Genomic DNA, 22,902 nt, shown 5'->3' on the forward strand with positions numbered 1-22,902 from the left:
TGTAATCTAGTCTAGCAATAAATGTTGTAATCAATCAATAATAATGTTTGCAACCATAATAGATATATACATGTACATACACTAAATAATAGTAAAACCAGCTAATAGTTCACTTGTTTATTAAAATGATTTTTAAGTTCCTTAAAATGTAGTGGTAAGTTATCAGTGTACCGAATGCTAAAGAAAGAATACAACAGCTCCAACCAATCACTGCAAATAATCAGCTCAACTAAAAATTTAATTAAAATTATTCAAATACCACTCTGCTTACATGAGATATTAGAAGAATCTGAAGAAACATGATAACAGAGTGCTTGAAAACATTTTACAGCTTCAACACCAAGTTCTTCTCTCTCCTATACAAAAAAAATTAATTATCAAATTATCAATAATTAATTGTAGCATACATCAGCCATCAGATTTATAAGTGTAAATGCCAAAACTTGAAATGTTCGCACTTGACTACCAGCTATGTAGTCTTTTAAACAAACAGTATTTTGCTCATTATTAGAGAAAATTGTTGTCCACAGAGTCAAAACACACTTCATAATACTTGTTTCATCATCACAAAGATGTTCCAATAGCACTGTACAAGATAGCTTAAAAGGGATTATATCCTTATTAACCATAATTCTTTGATCCTAATATGCCATGCAATACTTCATCGATTAATAATAGAAATAACATACATGTACCTCAGAAAGATTCTTTATTAATTTATTCAAGAGAAGCATAGATGCTACAAGAGACTCTGACTTAAACTGATAGCTTTTGATGTAAATTTATCAATCAATCATGACTTACTTGAGTGCTTTTATGAATAATACCCATAACAATATTCATTAAAAAGCCATTGCTTAAAACAATTGATGTAGCTGATTTAGAAATAAGCAAGTGTAACAATACAATAAAACTTTCATTTACCTTGGAATTTATCATCTCCGGAAATCATGTTAACAATAATTTGAAGGATCATTACAATTGTTGACGGTAAATCTCCTAGAGAATAACTATACCAGAGCTTATGCCAAGGTATATGTAATAGCATTTGACTTACTTTTTCAACACATTAAGGACTAAAAATGATGTCATTTCAAAATTCACATAAACATGGCATACTTTGGCAAAATAACTTGATAGTAACTTTGATTGAAGTGTCTTGGATTGCTTTCAAAATAGCAATTAAACGCATTTCTAACAAAAAATGTATTGGTAATCAAAATAATTCCACAGAATTAATTTATCTAGTGCGGAGCATACTTACCATTTAGTGGCATCTGTGTCAAAAAGAAAACTTCCAACTTTCTAATTGCACATGATTCCTTCAGTTGCTCTTCCTACAAAGCCAAGAAGATGACACAAGTAATTAGAGAATACTGCATATACCTGCAATTGGCTAATATTTAGTAACTTCAGTAACAGTTTAGTCACTCCTTCTAAGCACTCTACCCTACCATTAGCAACAATAGCCTATTGTACTCAAATAAGACAAACTAACAACAACAATATACCAAGCAATGATCAATCAATATAGAGCTATGACCAACAATGGATTTAAAAAACTGTTCAAAATCAAATGAAATCGCCAGCCACTCTTGTAACTATAAAGCAGTACAAAAACATTTAAAACGTGTCTATTTTAGTCTTACCCAATCTCTTGCTATAAATTGCTGTAAAGGTGCTTGGTAGTAAGCCCAAGTCAGTAATGAGGTGTGTTTAACAAATAAAGTTTTAGGTGAAGACACAAGTAACAATCCTTTAACAATAATATCATCACTCACTATGCCATAATACTAAGTAAAAACTATGCATGTAATTAAGTCATACCAGTAGGATTGCTGTTACTTGATCTAGTGAGCTACAATACATAAAAATGAACAATAATGATGACAACTAACTGCATATAATGCTAACAGCATCTTAAATGTTGTTACAGGTAAAAGATGAACATTCATGTTATTACTAAGATATTGTGACAATGCAGAACACAGGGATATTCTTGAAACAGGTCTGAAAATAATTTTTAATTCAAAATCAATATCAAAATAGCTTACAACTGTCCATAAACTTCAAAGACATAGAATAAACACAGTATGGACGCTTGCATGACTGCTAACTCAATGGGATAAACATTCCTTCTTTGCACAAGACAGTTTAATAAATTGTTTACTGTACCTAATATACATGTATATGTAATGTAAAATAGTAAAAGAAATGTAAAAAATGAAAGATCATCTAAAGATAACAGACATTACATTTAATATGAGGAAGAGCTGTGTGTAGTGTTTCTTTTAGTATTTTGGCCTCAGAGTCATCAAAATTATCATTCAACTGAATTATAATAAATACTAGCTCTTCAATAAACAGAGCAGATTGCTCCATTAAAGGAGATGCACTATGATCCAATGTAGAATAAAAACATTAAAATTATGACATTTACTCAGGTACTGTTAATCCTCTAGATTCCATTGCTAATTCAATAAGACCACTCTGAGCTATATGTACATGTAGTATACGGAAAGATTTATCTACAGTGATAAAACTTACCCAATAATAAAACAAACTCAGGATTAGATCCATAATGAATGACAATGACTAATACTGTGAATAAATTCTGCAGTGGAGTAATATTGTGCTCAACATCTGTACAAGTAGCCTGTAAATTTACATAGAGCACAATAATTGTTAACAATCAATATCATACTAAAGTCAATGGTATTAATGTCTCCTGGCAGGCTAAACAAAGAAACACATATACTTCCTCTACATTGGCATCACTCATCCGATTTTGAAATAATCTAATAATTTCATGTAGCAATGAAAAACAGATAAAACAACAATACATGTAGTATGCTTACTGAGCAAAAGAATCAAAAGTCATTAGTACAGCTACTAATAACTCCTTAGGAGCTACTTCTTCACCAGCTTTAGTACCTGATTTTGTTACTGAGCCATTATATGACATGTCAACAAACTGTAACAACAGAGCCAAATGAGGAATAACAATATCAATTGACACAGTATGGTATTGCCTGAAGTACAATATAAATTGTAGGCCAATAATAAAGGTAAATTAAGTCTTACCAATTCTTTAAGAAACTACTAAACAAATTAACTGACGAGAAATGATTCAAAACCATGGCTGAGTGAAGTACTGACAAAAAATCTGCAATGTCTTTCTCATTAGATAGAAGAGGAACAGTAGCAGGTTGTCTACTCAAGAAATTTAAAATAAATACCATAATAGCTGCATGGTACTTTTGGATGAGAGAAAAATTGGCACATTAGGCATTAGTTTAGCCAATTGCCAAAATAAAAATTCACCATTTCGAACCATTATATAAAATGCAGGCTCAATAGCTCATAGCCACAAGTTTGCCAATTTAAAACTCATTATTATTACAAATTTTTGAAATTCACCCACCAGCTATAGAGTACTATATATGACTACATGTACATAAAAACATACCGTTTGAATATAATAGACAGCAATGTTAAGCTAGAAAAAGGAGTGAGAGCAAAGGAAGTGAATAATAGTGTGTGAAAAAAATGTACCAAGACTTAGCATTCTCTTCATTCCTTGTTTCAAGTGATTTCTTAAGGACCTTAATGATAGGCTGATATCCTAAAATTATTAAATTAACATAATTAAAAAGTAACGAAATATGCTGTACAATGCAAATAATTCAAGTACCACAAGGCACCTTTTTGAGGGATATAAATTTTGCAGATTTTCCAAATTTTCCCTGAAAACGCAAATATTATGGCCTTAAATAACAGTAATTAATTTAAAAGGAGTGTGGTAGCACGGGGATTTTTATCATAAGGTGGCCTTTTGGACTGTTTTGAATGTTTCCAGCTATTTTCATATGGTAGACTTGATGTTCTTTGGCTTTTTTTCAAACTCTGCTGGTCCTTTGTCAAATCATGTACCTCAGGGAGCAATTGTGTCAGATAAAAAAGGTGTTAGGGAGTCACAATTTGAGAAATTTACTTTTGCTAAAAAAAAGGAACTCGAAATCTATAGCTCTCAAAAAAGAGCGCCCTGCGGTAAAAGTACTACAAATTAATTACCATAAATCACATGACATCCAGTGTAAAACTTATCCTCAAGACATATGAGGTTCAAACAGGAAAGAATAGAGCTAAAGAGAACAGAGACAAACAATGTGTGTAATATGTGATGACTGTAATTGTCTTACTTAATTAAAGGTATATTATCGCTGGAGAGAGCCTCGAATAGATACTCTACCAAAACACAATTGTAATTTTGTTAGTACATACAGTATAATACATGACAAATACACACATGTACCTGCAATATCAACTGATAACAGAGAAGGAACATATTGTGGGTAATGAGAAATGACTGATGTTATACACTGTACACCTAATAACTGTACAACTTCATCTCCACTAAGTAGTACCTAAGGAAAGAGTGAATTATTATTATTAATCCTTTCCCTTTTAATGCTGCCTTTGATATCAATTCTATTATGTTGAGCACGTCAAATTTTTGGGTCATATAACAAACTCACTCTTTTCAATGCAGAGGCAAAAGTTGAGCCTATATATAAAACAACACAGCAATACACATACATGTACCATATTTAGTATACTAACCTTTACTCGCTAAAGATGGTTGATCTGATTTTAAAAGACAAATTAAATAAGAATAATTAGAAGTTAACATTTTTGCCAAACCTAGAAAATGTTTAAACTAATAATATCAAATCTCCTACTCAAAACTATACCCATTAAATTAAGAGTAAGATCATGAGATTGAGCACTTGCTAGAGACACTGACAGATGAGTGCATATCTTCTCCATAACATTCATCTGAATAAGTTGACTTTTACATGAACAAACCTGAACCAAAATATAAACTAATGAAGATTTAACAGCTTCATCTTGGCACATAAATCCATCAACAAGATACTCTATTAATTTATCTAGTGCAAAGAAGTCATTCTAAGAGCAGTGTTGTCAATTATACCTCTTTCTGCACTGATACCCATCAAAAGAGAGGAGTCCTTATGTAGAATACTTCCTATGAGTGTAAGGTGCCCTATTATGCTGGAACTGTATGTACAAGATGTCAAAGCCTGTATGTGTAATTACTGTAATAAAACAATAAGCATTAAAATTAATTAAAATTGTTTGTCAAAATAATGAGCCCATCTCACTATGAAGAAATGATTCATTGATCGAATTACAGTACATGTACATGTATGAGCATGCAAAGGATCATAACAATGCACTATAGTTTAAATACACATTTGAGAATACAACAAAGAATTAAGATTATAATAAAGGACATAACCCAGAAATAATGATATAATACCTGTTGAATAGACTTCAGTAGTATCATCTGAAAGACCTCTCTCCTTGGATGCAATCGCATAATATTTGTCAAAACTATAATAAGAAATTAAAATTAATTATAAGGCAATATGCTGTACTCTGAAGGGATTCTTGAACTACAGTTTTTTGATCATCAGATAATAATCCTAAAACAATAAAAGACATAATGAGGCACCAGAAATAGATCTAAGCATAATTGTGTGTACTATGTAGGTAGTCTATACACACAGATTGACAGGGATAAAACCTGGATCAGATTTACATGGGCTGTAAATAAGCTAAATCATAATAACATGGAGAATGCTTTTCATACCAATCACAACATTGCATATATGACCAGTAATTCTCAAATCAGATGCCATCATCTTCATTAACGGTGTCTGTTGCTCTTGATAAGTTGTTGATAGTGATAGTTCCTTCAGTATTTTGTCTATTCTGACCGTAAGTTCTTGTTTTCTATTTTCCAGTCTATCAATAACACAAGCTAAACAAACCATTGGTACGCTGACACCAGTCACTGTCCATACAGCGCTATGATGCGAGTGTCCTTCTGTGAAAAGGGAAACACTTCTACTCTCCTCCATTGTATGATGAAGAACAGGTGGTCTCACGTGAAAGTCGTATATCATCGTATACCAAAGCCTAGGGCTTTACGCATGCGCAATGACAGAGAGCGGCTTAGCGCGGGCTTTTAATCTTGGAATGGATATACTAGAAATTATTAGTGGGGTAAGGTCCAACCTTTAAAAGCTCATAATTTTTATCTTTATATGGAATTAATAGGCACTTAGACTTGCTTATGGTTAGAGCTGATTAACACCTATTTTTGTGGATGACCTAAGTGAGATTACAAATGACATTGTGTGGGTGGAAGGGAACAGACCAAACAGAAAGGAAGGGTCTGGTCCATGGTTGGTACATCAGGGTGTAGTTGCTCAATAAGAGGTTGGCATACATGTAATTTATCAGGAGTTTATGCTCCTTTATTCATGCATATGACTATGGAATGCAGGGGCGTATGTAGGAATTGGAGAAGGGGGGTGCTGAAGGCGCGCGAAGCGCGTCGCGATTTTGGCCACACCCACTTTTACGGCGGTAAAACGGCCTTTTCCTACATATTTTCGTCAATTACGGGGTGGGGCCAAGATCATTTCAAGCATACTGCTATGTTACTGGTACTTCTGATTGCTCCTTAAAGCACTGGAAACTGCTGAAATCATGATAAGGGGGCTAGATAACTTTGTTAAGAGGCTTGGTAGTGATGCAAGAGTCCAGGACTTCAGTAATTTTTTCTGAGCCCAGCCCTAAGGGGGTAGTGAGGGGGGTGCTCAAGCCCCCTCAGCCCCCCCCTAAATACGCCTCTGGAATGTACTCCTTATTAAGTGTAGGCCAGGGCTTACTCTGAAAATGGTAGAACCCAGCAATTAATAAAGCATTTTCAACTGATGCACACAGAAAGTAGTTTAACTTAAAACAATGCAATTAACTATTTTATCATTATGCACTGCACATAATTACCATATTTCATGTGTTATTTTGTGGATTAATTGATCTATGCAGTTTACTATCTTGAATATTACTTGTGTACTTCTTGTCTTTAGAGGCATTGAATACACTCCAACTCAAGCCCCTTTAAGATACTTATAATTAAGACATATAAAAGAGTGAAAAGTGAAAACATATGGCATGTACATCTGCTGTATACGTTGAAATTATTTGAGTGTTTAAAATTTTTTGTTTTTGAATTAAAGTGCCCAAAAATTAAAGTGCAAGAACTACTTTTAGTGTTCTGAACATAGAATATATACAATAGAATGGTAATAAGGTAGTTCATATTTTCTGGATTTAAGGTGAGCATGAAAATAATGAAAATCAATTTTTGTACGTCCCAAAACCATGCAAAACACCATTATGATCATGTAAAGAGCTCTAAATTTACAAGAATATTTTACTGCTACTTCTTGACAAGCTCCTAAGCCTACTGTTACCTGCTCAAATAAATTGAGTAAAGAAAATTGAGTGAGAACATAAAACTAATAGAGAGGATTATACATGGTAGTTTGTTATCTGACTGTCTCAATTTATTTGATTATAATGTTTACATTTGTAATGCATGCATATTCTAGTCCATAATAGTGCATATGCAATGTAAATGTACACATACATATACATGTACAATGATTTAATATTCAATCCATTTTGTCATAATGAAAAGAGTTTTTAGTGATTGTTGGATTACAGCCATACCCACTATACAGTAAATCACATTTAGAATCAATTGTGTACTGTGTACATGCAATGTTTGTTTTGCATATTTGGCTGGTGCCCATTTGCTCAAACTTTTGTTTGGATTCAGCACAATATGTGTCAGAAACATGTAAACATGTTAATAATCATCAGCGATCCTTTGGGCTGATTTTAGCTAATTTTATTTACTACCATCCATGTAATTGGTGTATTTCTACATATGCTCATGATTTATGATTGCTATAATTATATTCAAAATGGATTTACAACCTGGAGAGAATGTAATTATTAATAGAGTGATCGAAACAGACGACTATCAAAAAGTCAAATCAATTAGAATGGTAACTGTGATGGCAATTACATGTACATGTAGATAAGAGTCTGATACTAAAGACTGTACTAGCTGACAAATAACGGGGTACCCACTTTGTATTTTGTTCACAGTAGTCCTAGAAACTGGCACTGGCTACTTTTATAATACATGTATAAATGATATTCCCAAGAGTACAAGAGTACATAATATAATGTACTTTTGATATTACTGAGAGCTACATTGAGTATTCCGTTTTATATATAAAGCGATTATCATTAATTAGACTAAATGTATAAAAACGATACTGTTAATGCTTTGTTTACTGAAAATTCTACAATCTAAGGAGACTTTTCAAATGACTTTAGCTCTAAGCTTGTATTTGTATTTGTAACCTTCATTTTTCCTAAAATGAAAAAGTTTTTAAAGATAAAATTGAATAAAAATAATGCCAACCTTTTTTCTTTTTCTTTATCATTAATATAGCAGCAACAATAGCTAAAACTGTTGCAACAGATATGACAACAAAACTTACAATGACTGGAACAACAATAATAACAATATTTGTGGAGGATGATGAGACTTCCACTGTCATGCTAGGTGTAACCATTGTTGACATATATGTGGACATTGCTTGAGACATTGTTAGTGTAGCAGAGCAGATATTTTGAATCTCATAGCTTTGTACAGTTGATGTACCATAGATATTTGCTGCAGTTATGTAGATGGTTGTTTTGTTGAAAATTGTACCAATGGTAATTGTGACATTTTGATTATTCATGTATCCCATGAAATCAAATGTCTTATTGATTGATCCATCACTTGTGAAGGCATTGAAATGGAAATGGTTAGATCCTGAAGCAATTCCAGCCCATTTACTGGCAACTGTAAATGTTAATTCAGATCCAATGCATTTATGATCACCATATGGTACGGAAGGTATACCTTAAATGTGCACAGTAAAGTTCTAACTAAAGTATATATTTTTACCTGTCAGTGTTGTGACATCAGATAAATTAAACACCTCTAAATGCCCATCAATAGATGCCACCATACCACAAGTATACACTTCTCCTGCCTCAACTGGTCCTAGCTTTATGCTACCAGTGTAACTGTTATCAATGCAATGATCATTGCCTCCATTACATGATTCTTTTAATTCTCCTGGTGCAAGTCCACTTCCTGTTCCACTCTCAATCTCAGCTTCTTGTAATGCTGGTCTACACTGCACACTGACATCAACATCTTCTTTATCAACACCACCAATGTGTCTAAATGTCCAATTAGCTAATATCCTGCCATCAGCAGATATTATAGTTGCATTCCTGATGTCAGGAGCTGTTATGAAAATATGAAAATTATTGCTTACTAAAATTTAAAATACTTACGCCCTGGAAGAGTCATAAAAGTTAATATGTCACTAAAATCTCCAGTGGTTGGAAAAATACTTGACTCTCCTCTTATAGCTAGATTGTATTGTGTATTGGGCACTAAAGCAGTAAGCTCAAAATTTGTGTCATTGCTTGGTATTACTAGAATTACATCTCCTAAAGTAGATGTTAATTGTAAAGTATAATGAGTAATAGGAGGGTTTCCTATTTCTGTTGGTGCTATCCAATCTAGAGACACAGTGCCACCATTAATGCTGCTTGATAAGTTAGTGGGAGGGCCAGGAGGAACTAAAAATAATATTGACGTAATTACATCTACATGATATTCAATTAGTCATTCTTACCAGCTACAACAAGATCAATATCTGCACTAATATTTCCAATAAAATTTGACGCACCAAATGTCCATACTCCAATGTCAGATGTACTTACATTATTAATTGTTATTTGAATTGTGTCAGAGAATAACGGAGAATATTGGGTTGTTGTATTATTGATACTGTTATTACTAGGAGATATCCAGGTTTGAAATGGTATTGGATTAGCCATGAACATTGTGAAACGCTTTGAGAACAACTTCATCTCCAAGGTTAGTATAGACAATTTCATCGCTGATTATTCCTTCTGGTGCATCTAAAACAATTATATAGCAAATTAATTCTAATTCAGAATTAAATTATGCTTACATTGGACATTTAGTGTTAAGTTGCCAGAAATGGTTCCAGCGTCGTTAGTAAGAGTTAGAGTGTATACTCCAGATTGGTTTTTTATGGTTGATGCAAATTCGATGCTATATGTATTAGTAGATATTGTAACACTTGTGATTGGATCATCACCATAAGACCATGTGCCTTGAGGAGGTGGGAATGGATTATTTTTTGATCCAGCAAGACTTGTATTGAATGAAGAGCCTTCAGTGACATTTGCAAATACATTACTCAACTCTGGCAGAGCTAAATTCAAAATGTTAATTATCATTTTAATTGTTATTATTTACCTAATATGCCAATAAAGAATGTGACTCCTTTATCATTTTGATTGCATGATAGCTTTGTGTGGCTGGTTGCTTGAGTGAGGTTAAAAGTTAAGTTCGAGTGAAGAGGCATAGTGGCAGGGGCACTCTCAATAAAATTGTGAGTAAGAGAGCTTCCATTGGAACTAAACGCAATGTCTTGAAAGGTCCCATTTTGATGTATCTCATCCCAAGTTGTAAAAGAAACAAGTTCATTGCCAATTGAAATAGCACAGTATAAATGAACTAAGCTATCATTATCTGCTGTAATGATCACATCTTCATTCTCAATGTGTGGGGGAACAGTTTTGAAAGACACACCTTGAGCATCTATAGACAAAGACAGCAGCAGCAAAAGCACAGCTAGAAACATCCTTTAAAAAGGGGCGGATTTGATCTCACAGTCGATATTCATGCTGTGAGTATTGTACATACTGACTCAGTCAGTATGTACAATACTCAAAGCATGAATATTGTTAACATAAAATAAATCTAGTAGTCTTTTTTAGTATTGGTGATTAAAGTCATTGGCGGCGGAACATATTTTATTTTTGGGGGACTGAACATCACTTAAGTTATTAAAATGGATGAGGTTTTATCAAAAAAATGGCTGCTAGTTTCTGTTGTTGGAATTAGACTGACTGGTTTTGTGTCTTTTCTTCTAAATGAGATGAAGAATGACTGCACATCTATTTTTACTGATAAAAGTCAGTTAAGGTTGCAGAGAATTACTGGGGGGGGGGGGGCTCAGCCCCCTGTTTCAAGACTGGGGGGCTTAGCCCCCTCAGCCCCCCCCCTGTTCCGCCGGCTATGATTAGAGTTACATCTATACAGACTTTTTGTCTGGATAAAATTATTTCTACAGCAAATAATTTGTCTGAAAATGTGACTACTTTATTTTAGTAGTTGCTGATCTGTTGTGGTCTCATACTAACATCATTATGCACTCACACACAGAGAGTGATGTTTATATAGTTACCATTAATTCAATTCATTGTATCAAATTTGTCTGATTTTCTGAGTATCTGGTTTTGTTCCCGTATTTGAGGCTACTTTTGTCCATTTTGGTACTGTCTTACTAATTACTTACTACTTCATGAAAGGCATTTCAATCTCTAAACATACAGATCTAGCTCGTCTACAAAATGCAAATTTTAATTTTGCTTTTATAATCTTGTCTATCAAGATACTATATTGTATAAAGCATTATACATTCCTCAACAGCTCCAAAAAGTTATTTAAACTAAAGATTGAAACAGATCAATGACAAGAAATTGTCATAGTGCGTGTAATTCCTGTTTTCCACCTTGAACCTCATCACGCAACATTGCTATTTGCTGAGTAAATAAATTAAAATTAAATTTAATGCTTGTTTTTTACATTTTTGTCTATTATAATCATAATTTACTAATGTCATAAAAAATATTCATACTAAAAATCTACTGTGCTATCTATCTGTTGTACATAATTTATACGTGTATGGTTTATAAAATGAAGTCAATTTTCACTGCCCTTGTTTTCTCTGCTTCTTGTGTTTTCATTTTCTCTTCATCTGTTAGCTCTCTCTGTTATCTCTAAGAAAAAGAGACAATAGTATACCTTATGTAAGCATGTACATGAATGTTGAGTGGGCATGTATTATGTATACAATGTATACATATGTGCAGAAGAATGAGTAGCACTCATCATTAAATTCTTGTACATGTACCATATTTTACCGTATAATAGACTGGTCCAAATAAACGCCTGTCACAAATATATTCTAGTTATAGATACGCATATTTCTACCAAAAATAATGCCCCATAGCTTAGATAGCTCCAAAGTGCATATTAGTTAGAGCCTGGTCTGGCTTGCTAAGAGTTGGGAGTTGTATGTGTCTTTTTATTTTTTAATGAAATTTTTTCTTGCTGTTAAGGAATAAATGCTCAGGCATTTAATCGGTAAAATACAGTACTTGTGTATCAGAATTGCATCAGTTATAATATCAACTCATTAACATACATGTACAAATTTATATTAACATACATGCACATGTAATTAATGCAATAGATACACGGCATGCATTACTTGTAGTATATAGTGTGTCCATCATCATACAGTAAGAATGGTATTTGCCCGGATATTGTGATATCTGAATACCATTTCAACTTTTTCTCAATGTCAGTGTGAGCTATTTGTGATGGAAAAGACCCTGTATCCTGAGTAAGGGATAAATTTAAATCTTTTAATTTAAATGGATGGCTAACCTTTGCAACAGAAATATACTCAACAGGAATCCCACTTAATTCTGAAAGCTATAAAAACCAGAAAAAGAATGTAAAGTATAAGAGCATTTGCAAATATTGTTACAAGCTCATAATGATAAATAATTTTTAATGCCTAACATCAAGAGTACTAAATATAGTACATAAAGGCGGGTTTACCATATGACGATAGACCAGTGTACTATAAATTGTTAATCAAAAGTATGGGCAATTTGACCTTTTGACGCATGCTTCCGCTAGAATGGAACCCAATCCTATTCCAGGATCAACATAACATCAAGCCCATTGTGATATTGTAAACCCACCTCTATACAAAATATACATGTACATAAGTACATGATACATAATACATAACTAGAATACATGTCGACAATGCATAATACCTTTATGCATTATGTACTTTTGTTAACATTATTTAAAATATAGCAGCAAATTATACATCATCAAATATTATGTCATCATAATAGGTACATATGATAATACCTTTTCCTTAAGACTCAAATGCTGCTTATTATCCAAAATGATTTCATCTGTTTGATCAACTGAGCATTGTGATGGATGCCATCTTATAACATAAACCTGCCTCTGAGCTTCATGCTTCTTTAAATCTGGCTCTAACAATAGATACAATAGCTTTATAGAAGTTGTGGTAATTATATTTGTAGCTAGTGTGAATTGTGAATGACTAGGCAATTTTCATTTAACTATGACAGTATACTAAATGCTTTTCAGGAAAGATTTATGAGAAATTTTACACCCAAAAAGTATAATACCTACCCAGAATTTAATGAACATTTTCTACTAACCTTTTAATAGTTCGACATACATTTCACTGCCGTTAGACACATGGACATCTTTATATATTAACTGATGATCAAGATATATTTGACCAAGTGATCTGGATGTCTTTTTACGCAATCTCATTCTGCAAAGTGAGTATTTTAATAATCATATCACAGACACAAGATGTCTTACTTGTCTAATTCTAAGACACAATCAATTCCTTGTATTTCTGCCTCTTCAATAATTTGTTTCTTAAATTCTCGAACTGGTGTATTTTTGGACACAATTGACTCCATCATAAACTTACAAAACTAATTTTAAATTATAAAATAGCACTTTATTTCACATACTGTAACATTTTGTGAAGTTTTAAATCAATAATGCAAACATTAATCTATTAAACATTATTAATAACAAAAATAATGACATGTGTTGAAGCTTCATTGTTGTAATAGCATAATTATAGTAAAACTGTAAAAGTTATGCTTCTTACCTCTTCATTATTAACAAGTAATAGAAAGAGCTTAATCCTGTAATCCTGTAACCCTTTACCCAACTTTACTACAATCTATAGGAACATAAAGAGAGTGAGAGATTACTTAAATTATAAAAGATAGAAAAATACTTTTGAATCACAAGACAATTTGGCTAATGTGTCGGATAGACACAGAATTTCTTGTTCTGGCTGATTATCTTTAGTTTGAAACAATCTAAAACCTTTAGCTGGTACACCAACCATTGGAACAAGCTTTTCCTTTAATTGAGCAAATGATATTCTATTATCAGCTTTTATCTGTATCTCTAATTGATTAATAACAAGACAATGTTAGCTAAAATGACTTAGTAAATAATAATTGTTACTTCTTTCTCTGCCTTCATTTACTGAAACAATCTTCATCATCATTTCTCCACTGCCACCTGTGTTTGGTATGGCAATATCCCTTCTTCTTACTTCCTCTTTTCCTCCTCTTCTTTCAGGTTGAGAAGGCATTGAAATGTGTAGCATTACTGATTGTAAATGAAATGTAACATATCTGTGCATTAGACTTTTATTGTACTCTCTTTGATAATCTTCAAAGTCTGACAATGCATATAACTGAATGGAAGCAAAAGAGAGAAAAGGAAAGGATAAAATAGATAGGAATTACAATCATAGAGTGGACTGTCATTCACATGCCTGTACATTATGTCCCAAGCATATAAAATATTTCAAGGTATACGTGTAATTGAATTCTGATTACAATTTATTACAAACTTGGTGCATAGCCCTAAATATTGCTTTAACCACAAGCGATGTACATTTATTCACCAAATTCAAATTTATATTTTGTTACAAAAATGACTTTAGAAATTTAAAATATTTATCATTCTAATTCATTTAGTCGCTTTTGAAAATATATGGTGGGTCTGCTGTATGCACCACGTTGTAATAACATATACATGTAGCATAATAACAACATACTTAACAATTATAATACCAATTCACATACCATATAGCACTATATTTTGGCAGCACTTTATTTTGGTGATTTTGCTGTAAAATTGTAATAGGTGATTTTTAATTTGGCAATTTTGTGTACATGTGCATTACTGAGCATGTGCATTCATGATTGGCGGTTTTAATATTAACAATTCTACTTATAAAACTCCGCCAAATTAAAGCGCTAACGGTATCAGGAAATTATCACTTATTACTCAATCATCATTAACATTTACAGGAATTTCAGGAAATCACAAAGTCAATTTCCAAATACAGATTATAAAATTATTGCTAAGATATTTTACACCAATAATAAACCCCAGTATACAGCAATTTACACATACAAATGCAACCCCATGTATTTGACTCAATTCCTGAGTGCAACATACACAAAAATACATGTAATCAACTATCATCTAATAAACACATACTTTGTGTCTTCTTGACATCACTTCTCTTAAGTATGCTGCATCATTTGCCAAATGCATACCATAATAATTACCAGCAAGGAAGGAAAGATAAAACTCATTAAGTAATTCATCATCTGCATCGTAATAAGTCTCCAGTACTAGCCTCATGCATGAAGGATCAATATCAAATAGCTAAAAAAATAAAAACTTAAAGTAACAAAATTACAACTTTAGTCTTACTTTTCCTATACATTGTTTTAATTCTCCAACAGTCCAACCATGCTCTGCTCTCATTGGTTTAGCTGCAGATACTTCACCATTAGAGGGCTCAATTACTGATACCTTCAAATTAATACCTACACACAACACAACATAAAGGATATACCAGAAAAATGGCAACACTAACCTCCAATATTGTATACCTTGAAGTTTTCATTTTCTTTTCGAGTTTGCAAAAATATTCCAGAACAATAACAATTATCTACAGACATACCCATCAGTTTATCAATAGTTTGATCCTGAAACTAAATTAAGCTTAATTTACTTAAAATTATTAAGAACAAATTATATTTACCTTTTCAAGATCAAATGACTCATCCATTGCTTCATAGTAATAATAATATCTGACTAAACGGCATCTCTCAATAGGAATGTGTGGAGCCAATTTCATAGACTATAAAAAAAGAGGGAACGATGGCATGCAACATTTCCCACAAAGAATGCTAAATGAGCTAAAAAGAATGCTGGCAAAACGGTGCTTGACATTTGGAAGAATTTTAAAATTCATTAAAAAAATCAATTTTGATCAGAATCACCTCAAACACAAAATCATAATGCAACAGATGACAGAATTCTCTCCTAAACAATTTTTTGGCAAAAATTGGCCAAAGACCCTGTACTATAGTACAAGGACTTTGGTTTGATTTTTGAGTAACATTAAAAATTTGTAAAGAATCCAGATTTGGAGGAAATCAGCTCAAAATTGCTACATAACATAAAACATGAAAATGTATTTTTAAAATTATAAAAATGAAGAATTCTCTCCTAGTGCTTTTTGCCAAAAATTGGCCAAAGACCCTGTGCTATACTTAGTAACGCTATACCACATTACTAATAGTACAGGGACTTTGGTTTTATTTTTTTTAATTCAAAAAAAAATTAATTTTGGTCAGACTCTGCTCAAACATATACTACACAACGTAAGAACATGTTTATGTATCAGAAAAAAATTTTAAAGAGAATTCTGTTGTAATCATTTGTTGGCAAAATTTGAACAAAGCCCTGTACTATAAAGGGACCCGTTGAACATTTGTCCAATTTTTGAGAAGCTTCTAAAATTCTTTTTAAATCCATTTTTTATCAGAGGCAGATCAAAATTTTCATATAGCACATTTAAAAATTATGAAAATTCCTGTCACAGCAATATTTTTGTCAAATTTTTGCAAATTTAAATCCACTCACAAGAACCTGCATGAACAATATGCAAAATCTTGTGGGGAAACCCTGCAGAATGGAGCTGCCTAAAGTGACAATGCAAATGATAATGAAAGTAAACAAACCTCATAAGTAATATCCAGTATTTTGGGAAGTAATTCATCCTTATTGATTTCAATTACTGATTCGATTAATTCTCCACTGATTGGATGATTACAATATATTCTTAACTATGAAATAAAAATCATACGTACATGTATTAGATCTAAATCATCACTTTTTGTCACTCTTACTTTACGCATTGAATTCTTTGCTTCTTGTTCCTTTTCTTTTGGTACAACAAAGTCCATTTGTCTAACCTATATATAAATAATAACAATAACCTCTTTTATGAGTTGAGCCGATGTCAAGATTTATTAACTGTAAGGACCCTGACCTGCTTAATTGGAAGCATAAAGGAAATTATCAAATTATTTTATTAGAAATCCACGCCCATTATGACATGAATATCTACACTCCCATTTTCATGACGGCGGTGCGGAGAGATCACTCATGGATCACTGAAAAGAAAAATGTTATTCACAAACTTATTGGAACCAAAGGAGTTTATTCATATAAGCCGGCAATTCTATCAAAATAAACACTGTTTTACAGTGTTTTGACTTATGCAACATGGAGATAATAGCAATGAAATGCTGTTACGCCATTGTCCTTGTTACATGGCTTTGTTCCTTACTCTGTCCTGTAAACTGCACAGTTGATTTTACATTAGTTGAAGGAACAAATGGATCGACTATTGTAGAAGCAAGCATAGCCAAAATAGCCCATTCATCCATCTTCACAGATAATGATCAGCAGATGTTGCGGCGCATCGCTTACGCCGAGACAAGAGACGGAGCCAACAATGACACATATTCGTCCAATGGTGGGATATGGGGAGTTGGAGAAACTAAGTACAATGCTACTAAAAACACTGGCTCTAACTCACAGCTCCAACAAAAAGTACAGGGAATTTCCACTAATTTTGGAATCAACTGGCTCACCACTAATTGGACTGACCTGAGGAAGCCATTTTATTCTGCTCTTGCTGCTCGACTCTATATGTTAGTCATCACTCAATCAATTCCACTGGCATCTAACATTAATGGTCAGGGAACATATTGGGCTAACTATTTTACAAGTTCTGGTGGAACTCAGTCAGATTATGTGACCGCTGTTAATCAGTTATTGGTTTTGCAAAGTAAGGTGCTATAGTCTGATTTAGAATGTATTTATTATTTATTATAGATTGCAGTGTAAATGCGCTTGATTTATATTTTGTCATGGATGCATCTGGTAGTGTTGGATCCTCAAACTTTCAACTCATGAAAAACTTTGTCTATAACATTGTTAATAGTTTTAATGTTGGCAGTGATAGTGTCCGTGTTGGTGTAATGTCTTATGGCTCATCCAATTATTACCATTTCTACCTAAGCACTTACACAGCAAAATCATCTGTACTCACTGCTATTAATAATTTACCTTACAGTGGTGGAGGTACAAATACAGCAGGTGCTTTGGATGGAATGAGGACAAGAGGCTTCTCTACATCATATGGTGCACGTCCCAGTAGTCAAGGAGTACCACGGGTGGGGATTGTTATAACTGATGGACATTCAAACAGTTATTCAGCCACTGTAACAGCAGCTAATAATGTACATAATGCTGGCATCATTGTTTTTGCTATTGGCATTGCAGGAGCAAATCAAAATGAGCTCAATGCTATTGCATCTCAGCCGTCTTATGTGTCTTTCCTTTCCTCGTTCAGTTTGACACTACTGAATTCACTTCAATATACTATTAGCCAGGAGTCTTGTGTTGGTAAGTAAAACTGCAATTATTTTCTGTTTATTACAAGCATGAATTTCTTTGTAGCATCACCTGATGTTAATTTGGGTGAGACTATTTCAGATAATATTGGATCAGGGGAAACAAAGTACCTCAATTACCCACTCCCTAATAATGACCAAGGAATTACTGTTGTCCTCAATGTGACAAATGGCTCAGCTACATTGTATGCATCAACAGTTGTTTCCACTCCTAATGAAGCCTTTCATGATGTCCAAATTACAACTGACAGATATGAAGATGTCTATATTGATCCAGCTAACCTAACAAATCCATCCAGTGCTGATACAGTGTATATTGCTATTGAAGGTACAGGTAGTGGTGCTTCAAATCAAGTGCAAGTGAGTGCAACTCAAGGAGATACTTCTACTGGTAAGTGGTAGATTATAATAACATGTCACAAAAATATTCATTACTTTAGAGCCAGTATCATTAGATGAATTTTACAACACTCAAATTTCTGAGAATTATGGAGCAATTGTTTCAATTGAATGCAGAGCTACTGGAAAGCCACAGCCTACTCTAAACTGGTACAAGGCTGGTGTTGCTATCTCTGCCTCTAATATCAATGTGGTTAATACTACTATTGACAACACCACTGTGAAGAGTGTTATTACCATCACTGGTCTTGTTTCAGATAATGAAGGTACTTATATTTGCTTAGGAACTAATCTTCTGCCAAATGGATCTGTTTCACATTCACAATCATTTGTACTTAATGTGACAGAAAGTAAGTTTACTACAATTTTGATTCAGTAATTATAATTTGTCACAGTTATTGTTACCAACTTCACTGGTACTCCTTTAAGTTCTACATCAATATATCTTAGTTGGGCACTGCCAATAGGATACACTGCTCAGTATTACTTAGTGAATGTTGATGAACTAGAAACTAGTCGTTCCTGGACCTTTCATGCTGTAGAGAGTCATGCTAATATTATATCTTTACATCCTTACTATACATATCGATGCAGTGTGGCTATTGTTGCCAATGCAACATATCCATATTCAAATGCTATATATGTCATCACCCACCAATCAGGTAAAGCAATTGTAGTTTTTATTACTTAAAACTTATGTGTTCTATATAGCCCCCACTGGAATTATACAAGCACCGATTTCAAATCCTTTCTCCTCTTCTGAGCTGAATATTACATGGACGGCTCCACCACTTAATCAGCAGAATGGAATTATCATGTACTATATCATTGTGATAACTGAAGTAGCTACTAACACTACAGTCCAATACACATCAAATTCAACATGGCTTTTTATTTCCAATTTACACCCATACTATACTTACAGCTTCAATATTGCTGCCGTAACAATTTCTCCTGGTCCCTTTTTGATAGGAATCAATGTCACAATGCCAGAAGCAGGTAAGCTGAATCACAATAATAATAATAATAATAATAATAATAATAATAATAATAATAATAATGATAATGCAATTTTGCTGCCAAGATTTGTTGCAATTGTGAATATGCAAGCAACACCATTAACATAAGCGGTTTCTTTACTTTAATGTCATTAGAAATGTTGCTTAGCACCATGTTGCCCAGTTTCATAGAATACTTTTGAGAAATAAATTTTTATTTTCACTAATTTAGCACCCGCTTCACCTCCTACTAATGTACTCAGTTCTAGTGTTACTTCTGAGTCATTTAGAGTTTCGTGGATACCACCTTCAGCAATAGATCGAAATGGGATTATCAGGCAGTATGTCATACTGATTTTTGAAATCAGCACTGGAGTTGTTTATAATTTGACAACTTCTAATCAGTACATTATTTTTAATAATGTAAGACCATTTAGTGATTATAATGTGTCAGTCAGTGCCTATACTATCTCCACTGGACCATATTCTAATTGGATAACTATTACTACTCTAGAAGGAGGTAATATTCATTAGATTGCCAGCTCAAATAATGAATAAATTTATGTATTGTATATTTTGTTTATCTTATTCAGCTCCTAGTGCTCCACCTAATGATTTCAATGCAACAATAACTTCTCCTTACTCAGCATTGCTGACCTGGAATCCACCTCCTAATGACCAGAGGAATGGCATCATTATAAACTACATCATTAATGTAACTGTACTTGAAACAGAAGAGAATTTCACCTTATACTCAAACACTACTTCATTGTTTGTTGATGGTTTAAGGCCTTTTAGAACATTTGAATGTATCATTGCTGCTGTTACTAATGTTGGTATTGGACCATACAGTGCAATCTTCACATTGTCTACTCCCCAAGATGGTAAGTAAAAATGATAGTGGCTATGTTAATAATGTTGTGTAGCTCCATCTAGCTCACCTGTTCAAGTCCGTTCTGCATCAGTCACATCAAGAAGCTTCTCATTGTATTGGGATCCACCTTCCTACAATGATCAGAATGGTGTTATAAATTACTATATTATTAGAATAATAGAAGTTGAAACTAGTGTAACATCAGAATACACATCCTATACTACAGTTCTCTCCCTTTCATCTCTTCATCCAGCCTATACCTATTACTGCAGCATTGCAGCCTACACAGTTGCTCTTGGACCATTTTCCATTCAGTTCAACATAACCACTGATGAAGATGGTATGTAACAAGCAAGCAATATATGTATTAATTATTTGCATTTATAGTACCAACTCAATCTCCAGTAAACTTTGTTAGTTCTGTACTTTCTTCTTCATCTGTGTCTTTATCTTGGAATCCACCACCAGCAGAAAGTCAAAATGGAATAATAATTTCTTATCATTTAAATGTAACAACATTAGCAACTGGCTCGGTGTCTCTCTACACAAGTTATGACACTACATTACAAGTCAATGGACTAGTCCCATACACTACTTATACATGTTTAATAGCAGCAGAGACAAACATTGGAAGAGGACCATACACTACTATAATCACTTTCACCACAATGGAAGATGGTTAGTATAGCCTACATTATTATATGCTAGCTTCTTCGTTTCATTTATATTTTACTTTTATTAGCTCCAAATACTTCCCCAAGCATTATAACATACTTTGTTATCGATTCACGTTCAGTTGCTATTCAGTGGAATCCTCCTTCAGTTAATGATCACAATGGTATCATTAGAAAATATATCGTTGAAATAGTTACATTGTCTGGTGGTGGTAATTCGGTATCAACTTTCAACACAACTGGAACTACTGCCATCATCGGGTCGCTCATTCCATCATATACTTATCAGTTTTCTGTGGCTGCTTATACTGTAGCAACTGGCCCATTCACTGATCTCTTTAATTTGACTTTACCAGAGGATGGTAAGTAACATAAAATATTATTATTGCTGTTTCTATGATTTAATCTTTTTACATAGTTCCAAGTGGCTTTCCTAAGGAACTTTCTGTCAATAGTACTACTCCATATTCAGTTAGCCTTCATTGGGACCCTCCACTGCATGATGAACAGAGTGGTGACATTATTGGCTATGTTGTTAATGTCACTCATGCTGATACTCTTTCAACTGTACAGTATCACACAGTTGTCACTAGTATTGTAATTACTGGTCTTGACCCTTACACCACATATGTTTGTGTTGTAGCAGCTGAAACTTCTGTTGGTGTAGGACCTTTCAGCCACTTATTCTTTGTACAAACAGATGAAGCAGGTAAGGATGATTATTAAATATCAATGTTACATTCTGTTTTTAGCTCCTGACAGTCCACCACAGCATCCTAATGCTATTGCACTCAGTCCAACCAGTATACACATTACTTGGGACCCACCTCTTCTTCAGGATCATAACGGAGTCATAAGAGAGTACCGTATTAATGTCACTGAAGCAGTTACATCTACTTTCACTGAACACGTGATTAATCAAACACAGCTTGTAGTGACTGGGCTCAAACCATTTCATTTGTACTATTGTTCTATTGTGGCAGTGACAATAGATGAAGGCCCATACACAGTATCAGTATCTGTTCTTACAGAAGAAGCTGGTATATTGTATCATGTATTTTCATTTAATTTTATTTATTTTACTAGCACCATCAATGCCTCCTCAGTCTCTATCAGTGAGTATTACAAGCTCCAGATCACTGTTCATATCATGGGACATTCCTCCTGTTGAAAGTCACAATGGAATTATAAGAGAATATTCAGTCATAATACAAACTGTTCTCACTCAAGAGGAGCAAACATATACCACACTGAACAAATATTTTAATGCAACAGGCCTTGTACCATACACTACGTATAGAGTTAAAGTTGCTGCAGTAACTGTTGAGGCCGGACCTTTTACTGTCTCCCATAATATAACCACTTTTGAAGATAGTTAGTGCTATACTTAAAA

The 22,902-nt window shown here is 33.4% G+C and overlaps 5 protein-coding genes and 1 long non-coding RNA gene across 9 annotated transcripts in view; 1 reads left to right on the forward strand and 5 right to left on the reverse strand.

Moving 5' to 3' along the window:
* Nucleotides 1–7: 7 nt before the first annotated feature.
* On the reverse strand, nt 8–761 carry LOC109580209 (uncharacterized). Its single transcript, XM_019993140.1, has 4 exons — nt 696–761; nt 408–641; nt 272–356; nt 8–229 (listed from the first exon to the last, which is right to left on the reverse strand). The coding sequence occupies exons 1-4, from the start codon at nt 732–734 to the stop codon at nt 102–104; spliced, it is 486 nt and encodes a 161-aa protein (XP_019848699.1). The 5' UTR covers nt 735–761; the 3' UTR covers nt 8–101.
* A 50-nt stretch (nt 762–811) lies between these two features.
* Nucleotides 812–1,799, reverse strand: LOC109580210 (uncharacterized). Of its 2 annotated transcripts, XR_002184122.1 has the most exons (7): nt 1,650–1,799; nt 1,512–1,601; nt 1,387–1,470; nt 1,265–1,337; nt 1,120–1,194; nt 1,058–1,076; nt 812–1,010 (listed from the first exon to the last, which is right to left on the reverse strand). It is a non-coding gene; the product is annotated as an uncharacterized LOC109580210 (long non-coding RNA). The 2 variants fall into 2 exon arrangements; XR_002184121.1 differs by having other exon boundaries at nt 1,387–1,601.
* Nucleotides 1,800–1,816: 17 nt separating this feature from the next.
* On the reverse strand, nt 1,817–5,993 carry LOC109580182 (meiosis inhibitor protein 1-like). The gene is made up of 21 exons (XM_019993075.1): nt 5,678–5,993; nt 5,463–5,510; nt 5,345–5,418; nt 4,997–5,105; nt 4,755–4,952; nt 4,624–4,704; nt 4,539–4,567; nt 4,316–4,427; nt 4,203–4,248; nt 4,075–4,145; nt 3,556–3,625; nt 3,470–3,499; nt 3,085–3,213; nt 2,859–3,032; nt 2,705–2,798; nt 2,548–2,656; nt 2,441–2,495; nt 2,256–2,395; nt 2,055–2,175; nt 1,899–2,010; nt 1,817–1,858 (listed from the first exon to the last, which is right to left on the reverse strand). The coding sequence occupies exons 1-21, from the start codon at nt 5,991–5,993 to the stop codon at nt 1,817–1,819; spliced, it is 2,160 nt and encodes a 719-aa protein (XP_019848634.1).
* A 2,169-nt stretch (nt 5,994–8,162) lies between these two features.
* LOC109580211 (uncharacterized) lies at nt 8,163–10,708 on the reverse strand. The gene is made up of 7 exons (XM_019993141.1): nt 10,310–10,708; nt 9,999–10,265; nt 9,657–9,945; nt 9,310–9,600; nt 8,912–9,259; nt 8,378–8,866; nt 8,163–8,327 (listed from the first exon to the last, which is right to left on the reverse strand). The coding sequence occupies exons 3-7, from the start codon at nt 9,919–9,921 to the stop codon at nt 8,263–8,265; spliced, it is 1,458 nt and encodes a 485-aa protein (XP_019848700.1). The 5' UTR covers nt 9,922–9,945; nt 9,999–10,265; nt 10,310–10,708; the 3' UTR covers nt 8,163–8,262.
* A 991-nt stretch (nt 10,709–11,699) lies between these two features.
* On the reverse strand, nt 11,700–17,132 carry LOC109580212 (ubiquitin carboxyl-terminal hydrolase 47-like). Of its 3 annotated transcripts, XM_019993142.1 has the most exons (15): nt 16,990–17,132; nt 16,822–16,926; nt 15,837–15,935; nt 15,669–15,786; nt 15,503–15,618; nt 15,284–15,454; nt 14,234–14,468; nt 13,998–14,173; nt 13,866–13,940; nt 13,565–13,683; nt 13,396–13,514; nt 13,073–13,203; nt 12,572–12,619; nt 12,393–12,523; nt 11,700–11,898 (listed from the first exon to the last, which is right to left on the reverse strand). In XM_019993142.1, the coding sequence occupies exons 1-15, from the start codon at nt 17,044–17,046 to the stop codon at nt 11,880–11,882; spliced, it is 1,719 nt and encodes a 572-aa protein (XP_019848701.1). In that variant the 5' UTR covers nt 17,047–17,132; the 3' UTR covers nt 11,700–11,879. The 3 variants fall into 3 exon arrangements, with proteins under 3 accessions (XP_019848701.1, XP_019848702.1, XP_019848704.1); XM_019993143.1 differs by lacking the exon at nt 16,822–16,926; XM_019993145.1 differs by lacking the exons at nt 16,822–16,926; nt 16,990–17,132 and having other exon boundaries at nt 15,669–15,796; nt 15,837–15,907.
* A 212-nt stretch (nt 17,133–17,344) lies between these two features.
* The window catches only part of LOC100633501 (titin-like), a 14,133-nt gene continuing 8,575 nt past the window's right edge, over nt 17,345–22,902 (forward strand). The window contains exons 1-14 of the mRNA XM_019993076.1: nt 17,345–17,936; nt 17,984–18,556; nt 18,611–18,955; nt 19,005–19,313; nt 19,359–19,625; nt 19,675–19,962; nt 20,194–20,481; nt 20,555–20,845; nt 20,888–21,175; nt 21,223–21,513; nt 21,578–21,871; nt 21,928–22,218; nt 22,262–22,549; nt 22,596–22,883. Of these exons, the coding sequence (XP_019848635.1) occupies nt 17,369–17,936; nt 17,984–18,556; nt 18,611–18,955; nt 19,005–19,313; nt 19,359–19,625; nt 19,675–19,962; nt 20,194–20,481; nt 20,555–20,845; nt 20,888–21,175; nt 21,223–21,513; nt 21,578–21,871; nt 21,928–22,218; nt 22,262–22,549; nt 22,596–22,883 (4,669 nt within the window). The 5' untranslated portion in view covers nt 17,345–17,368. The remainder of the gene's footprint in view (nt 17,937–17,983; nt 18,557–18,610; nt 18,956–19,004; nt 19,314–19,358; nt 19,626–19,674; nt 19,963–20,193; nt 20,482–20,554; nt 20,846–20,887; nt 21,176–21,222; nt 21,514–21,577; nt 21,872–21,927; nt 22,219–22,261; nt 22,550–22,595; nt 22,884–22,902) is intronic.

This window comes from Amphimedon queenslandica, unplaced genomic scaffold, assembly GCF_000090795.2.
Source record: "Amphimedon queenslandica unplaced genomic scaffold, v1.1 AMPQUscaffold_13501, whole genome shotgun sequence".
NCBI classification, from domain to species: domain Eukaryota; kingdom Metazoa; phylum Porifera; class Demospongiae; order Haplosclerida; family Niphatidae; genus Amphimedon; species Amphimedon queenslandica.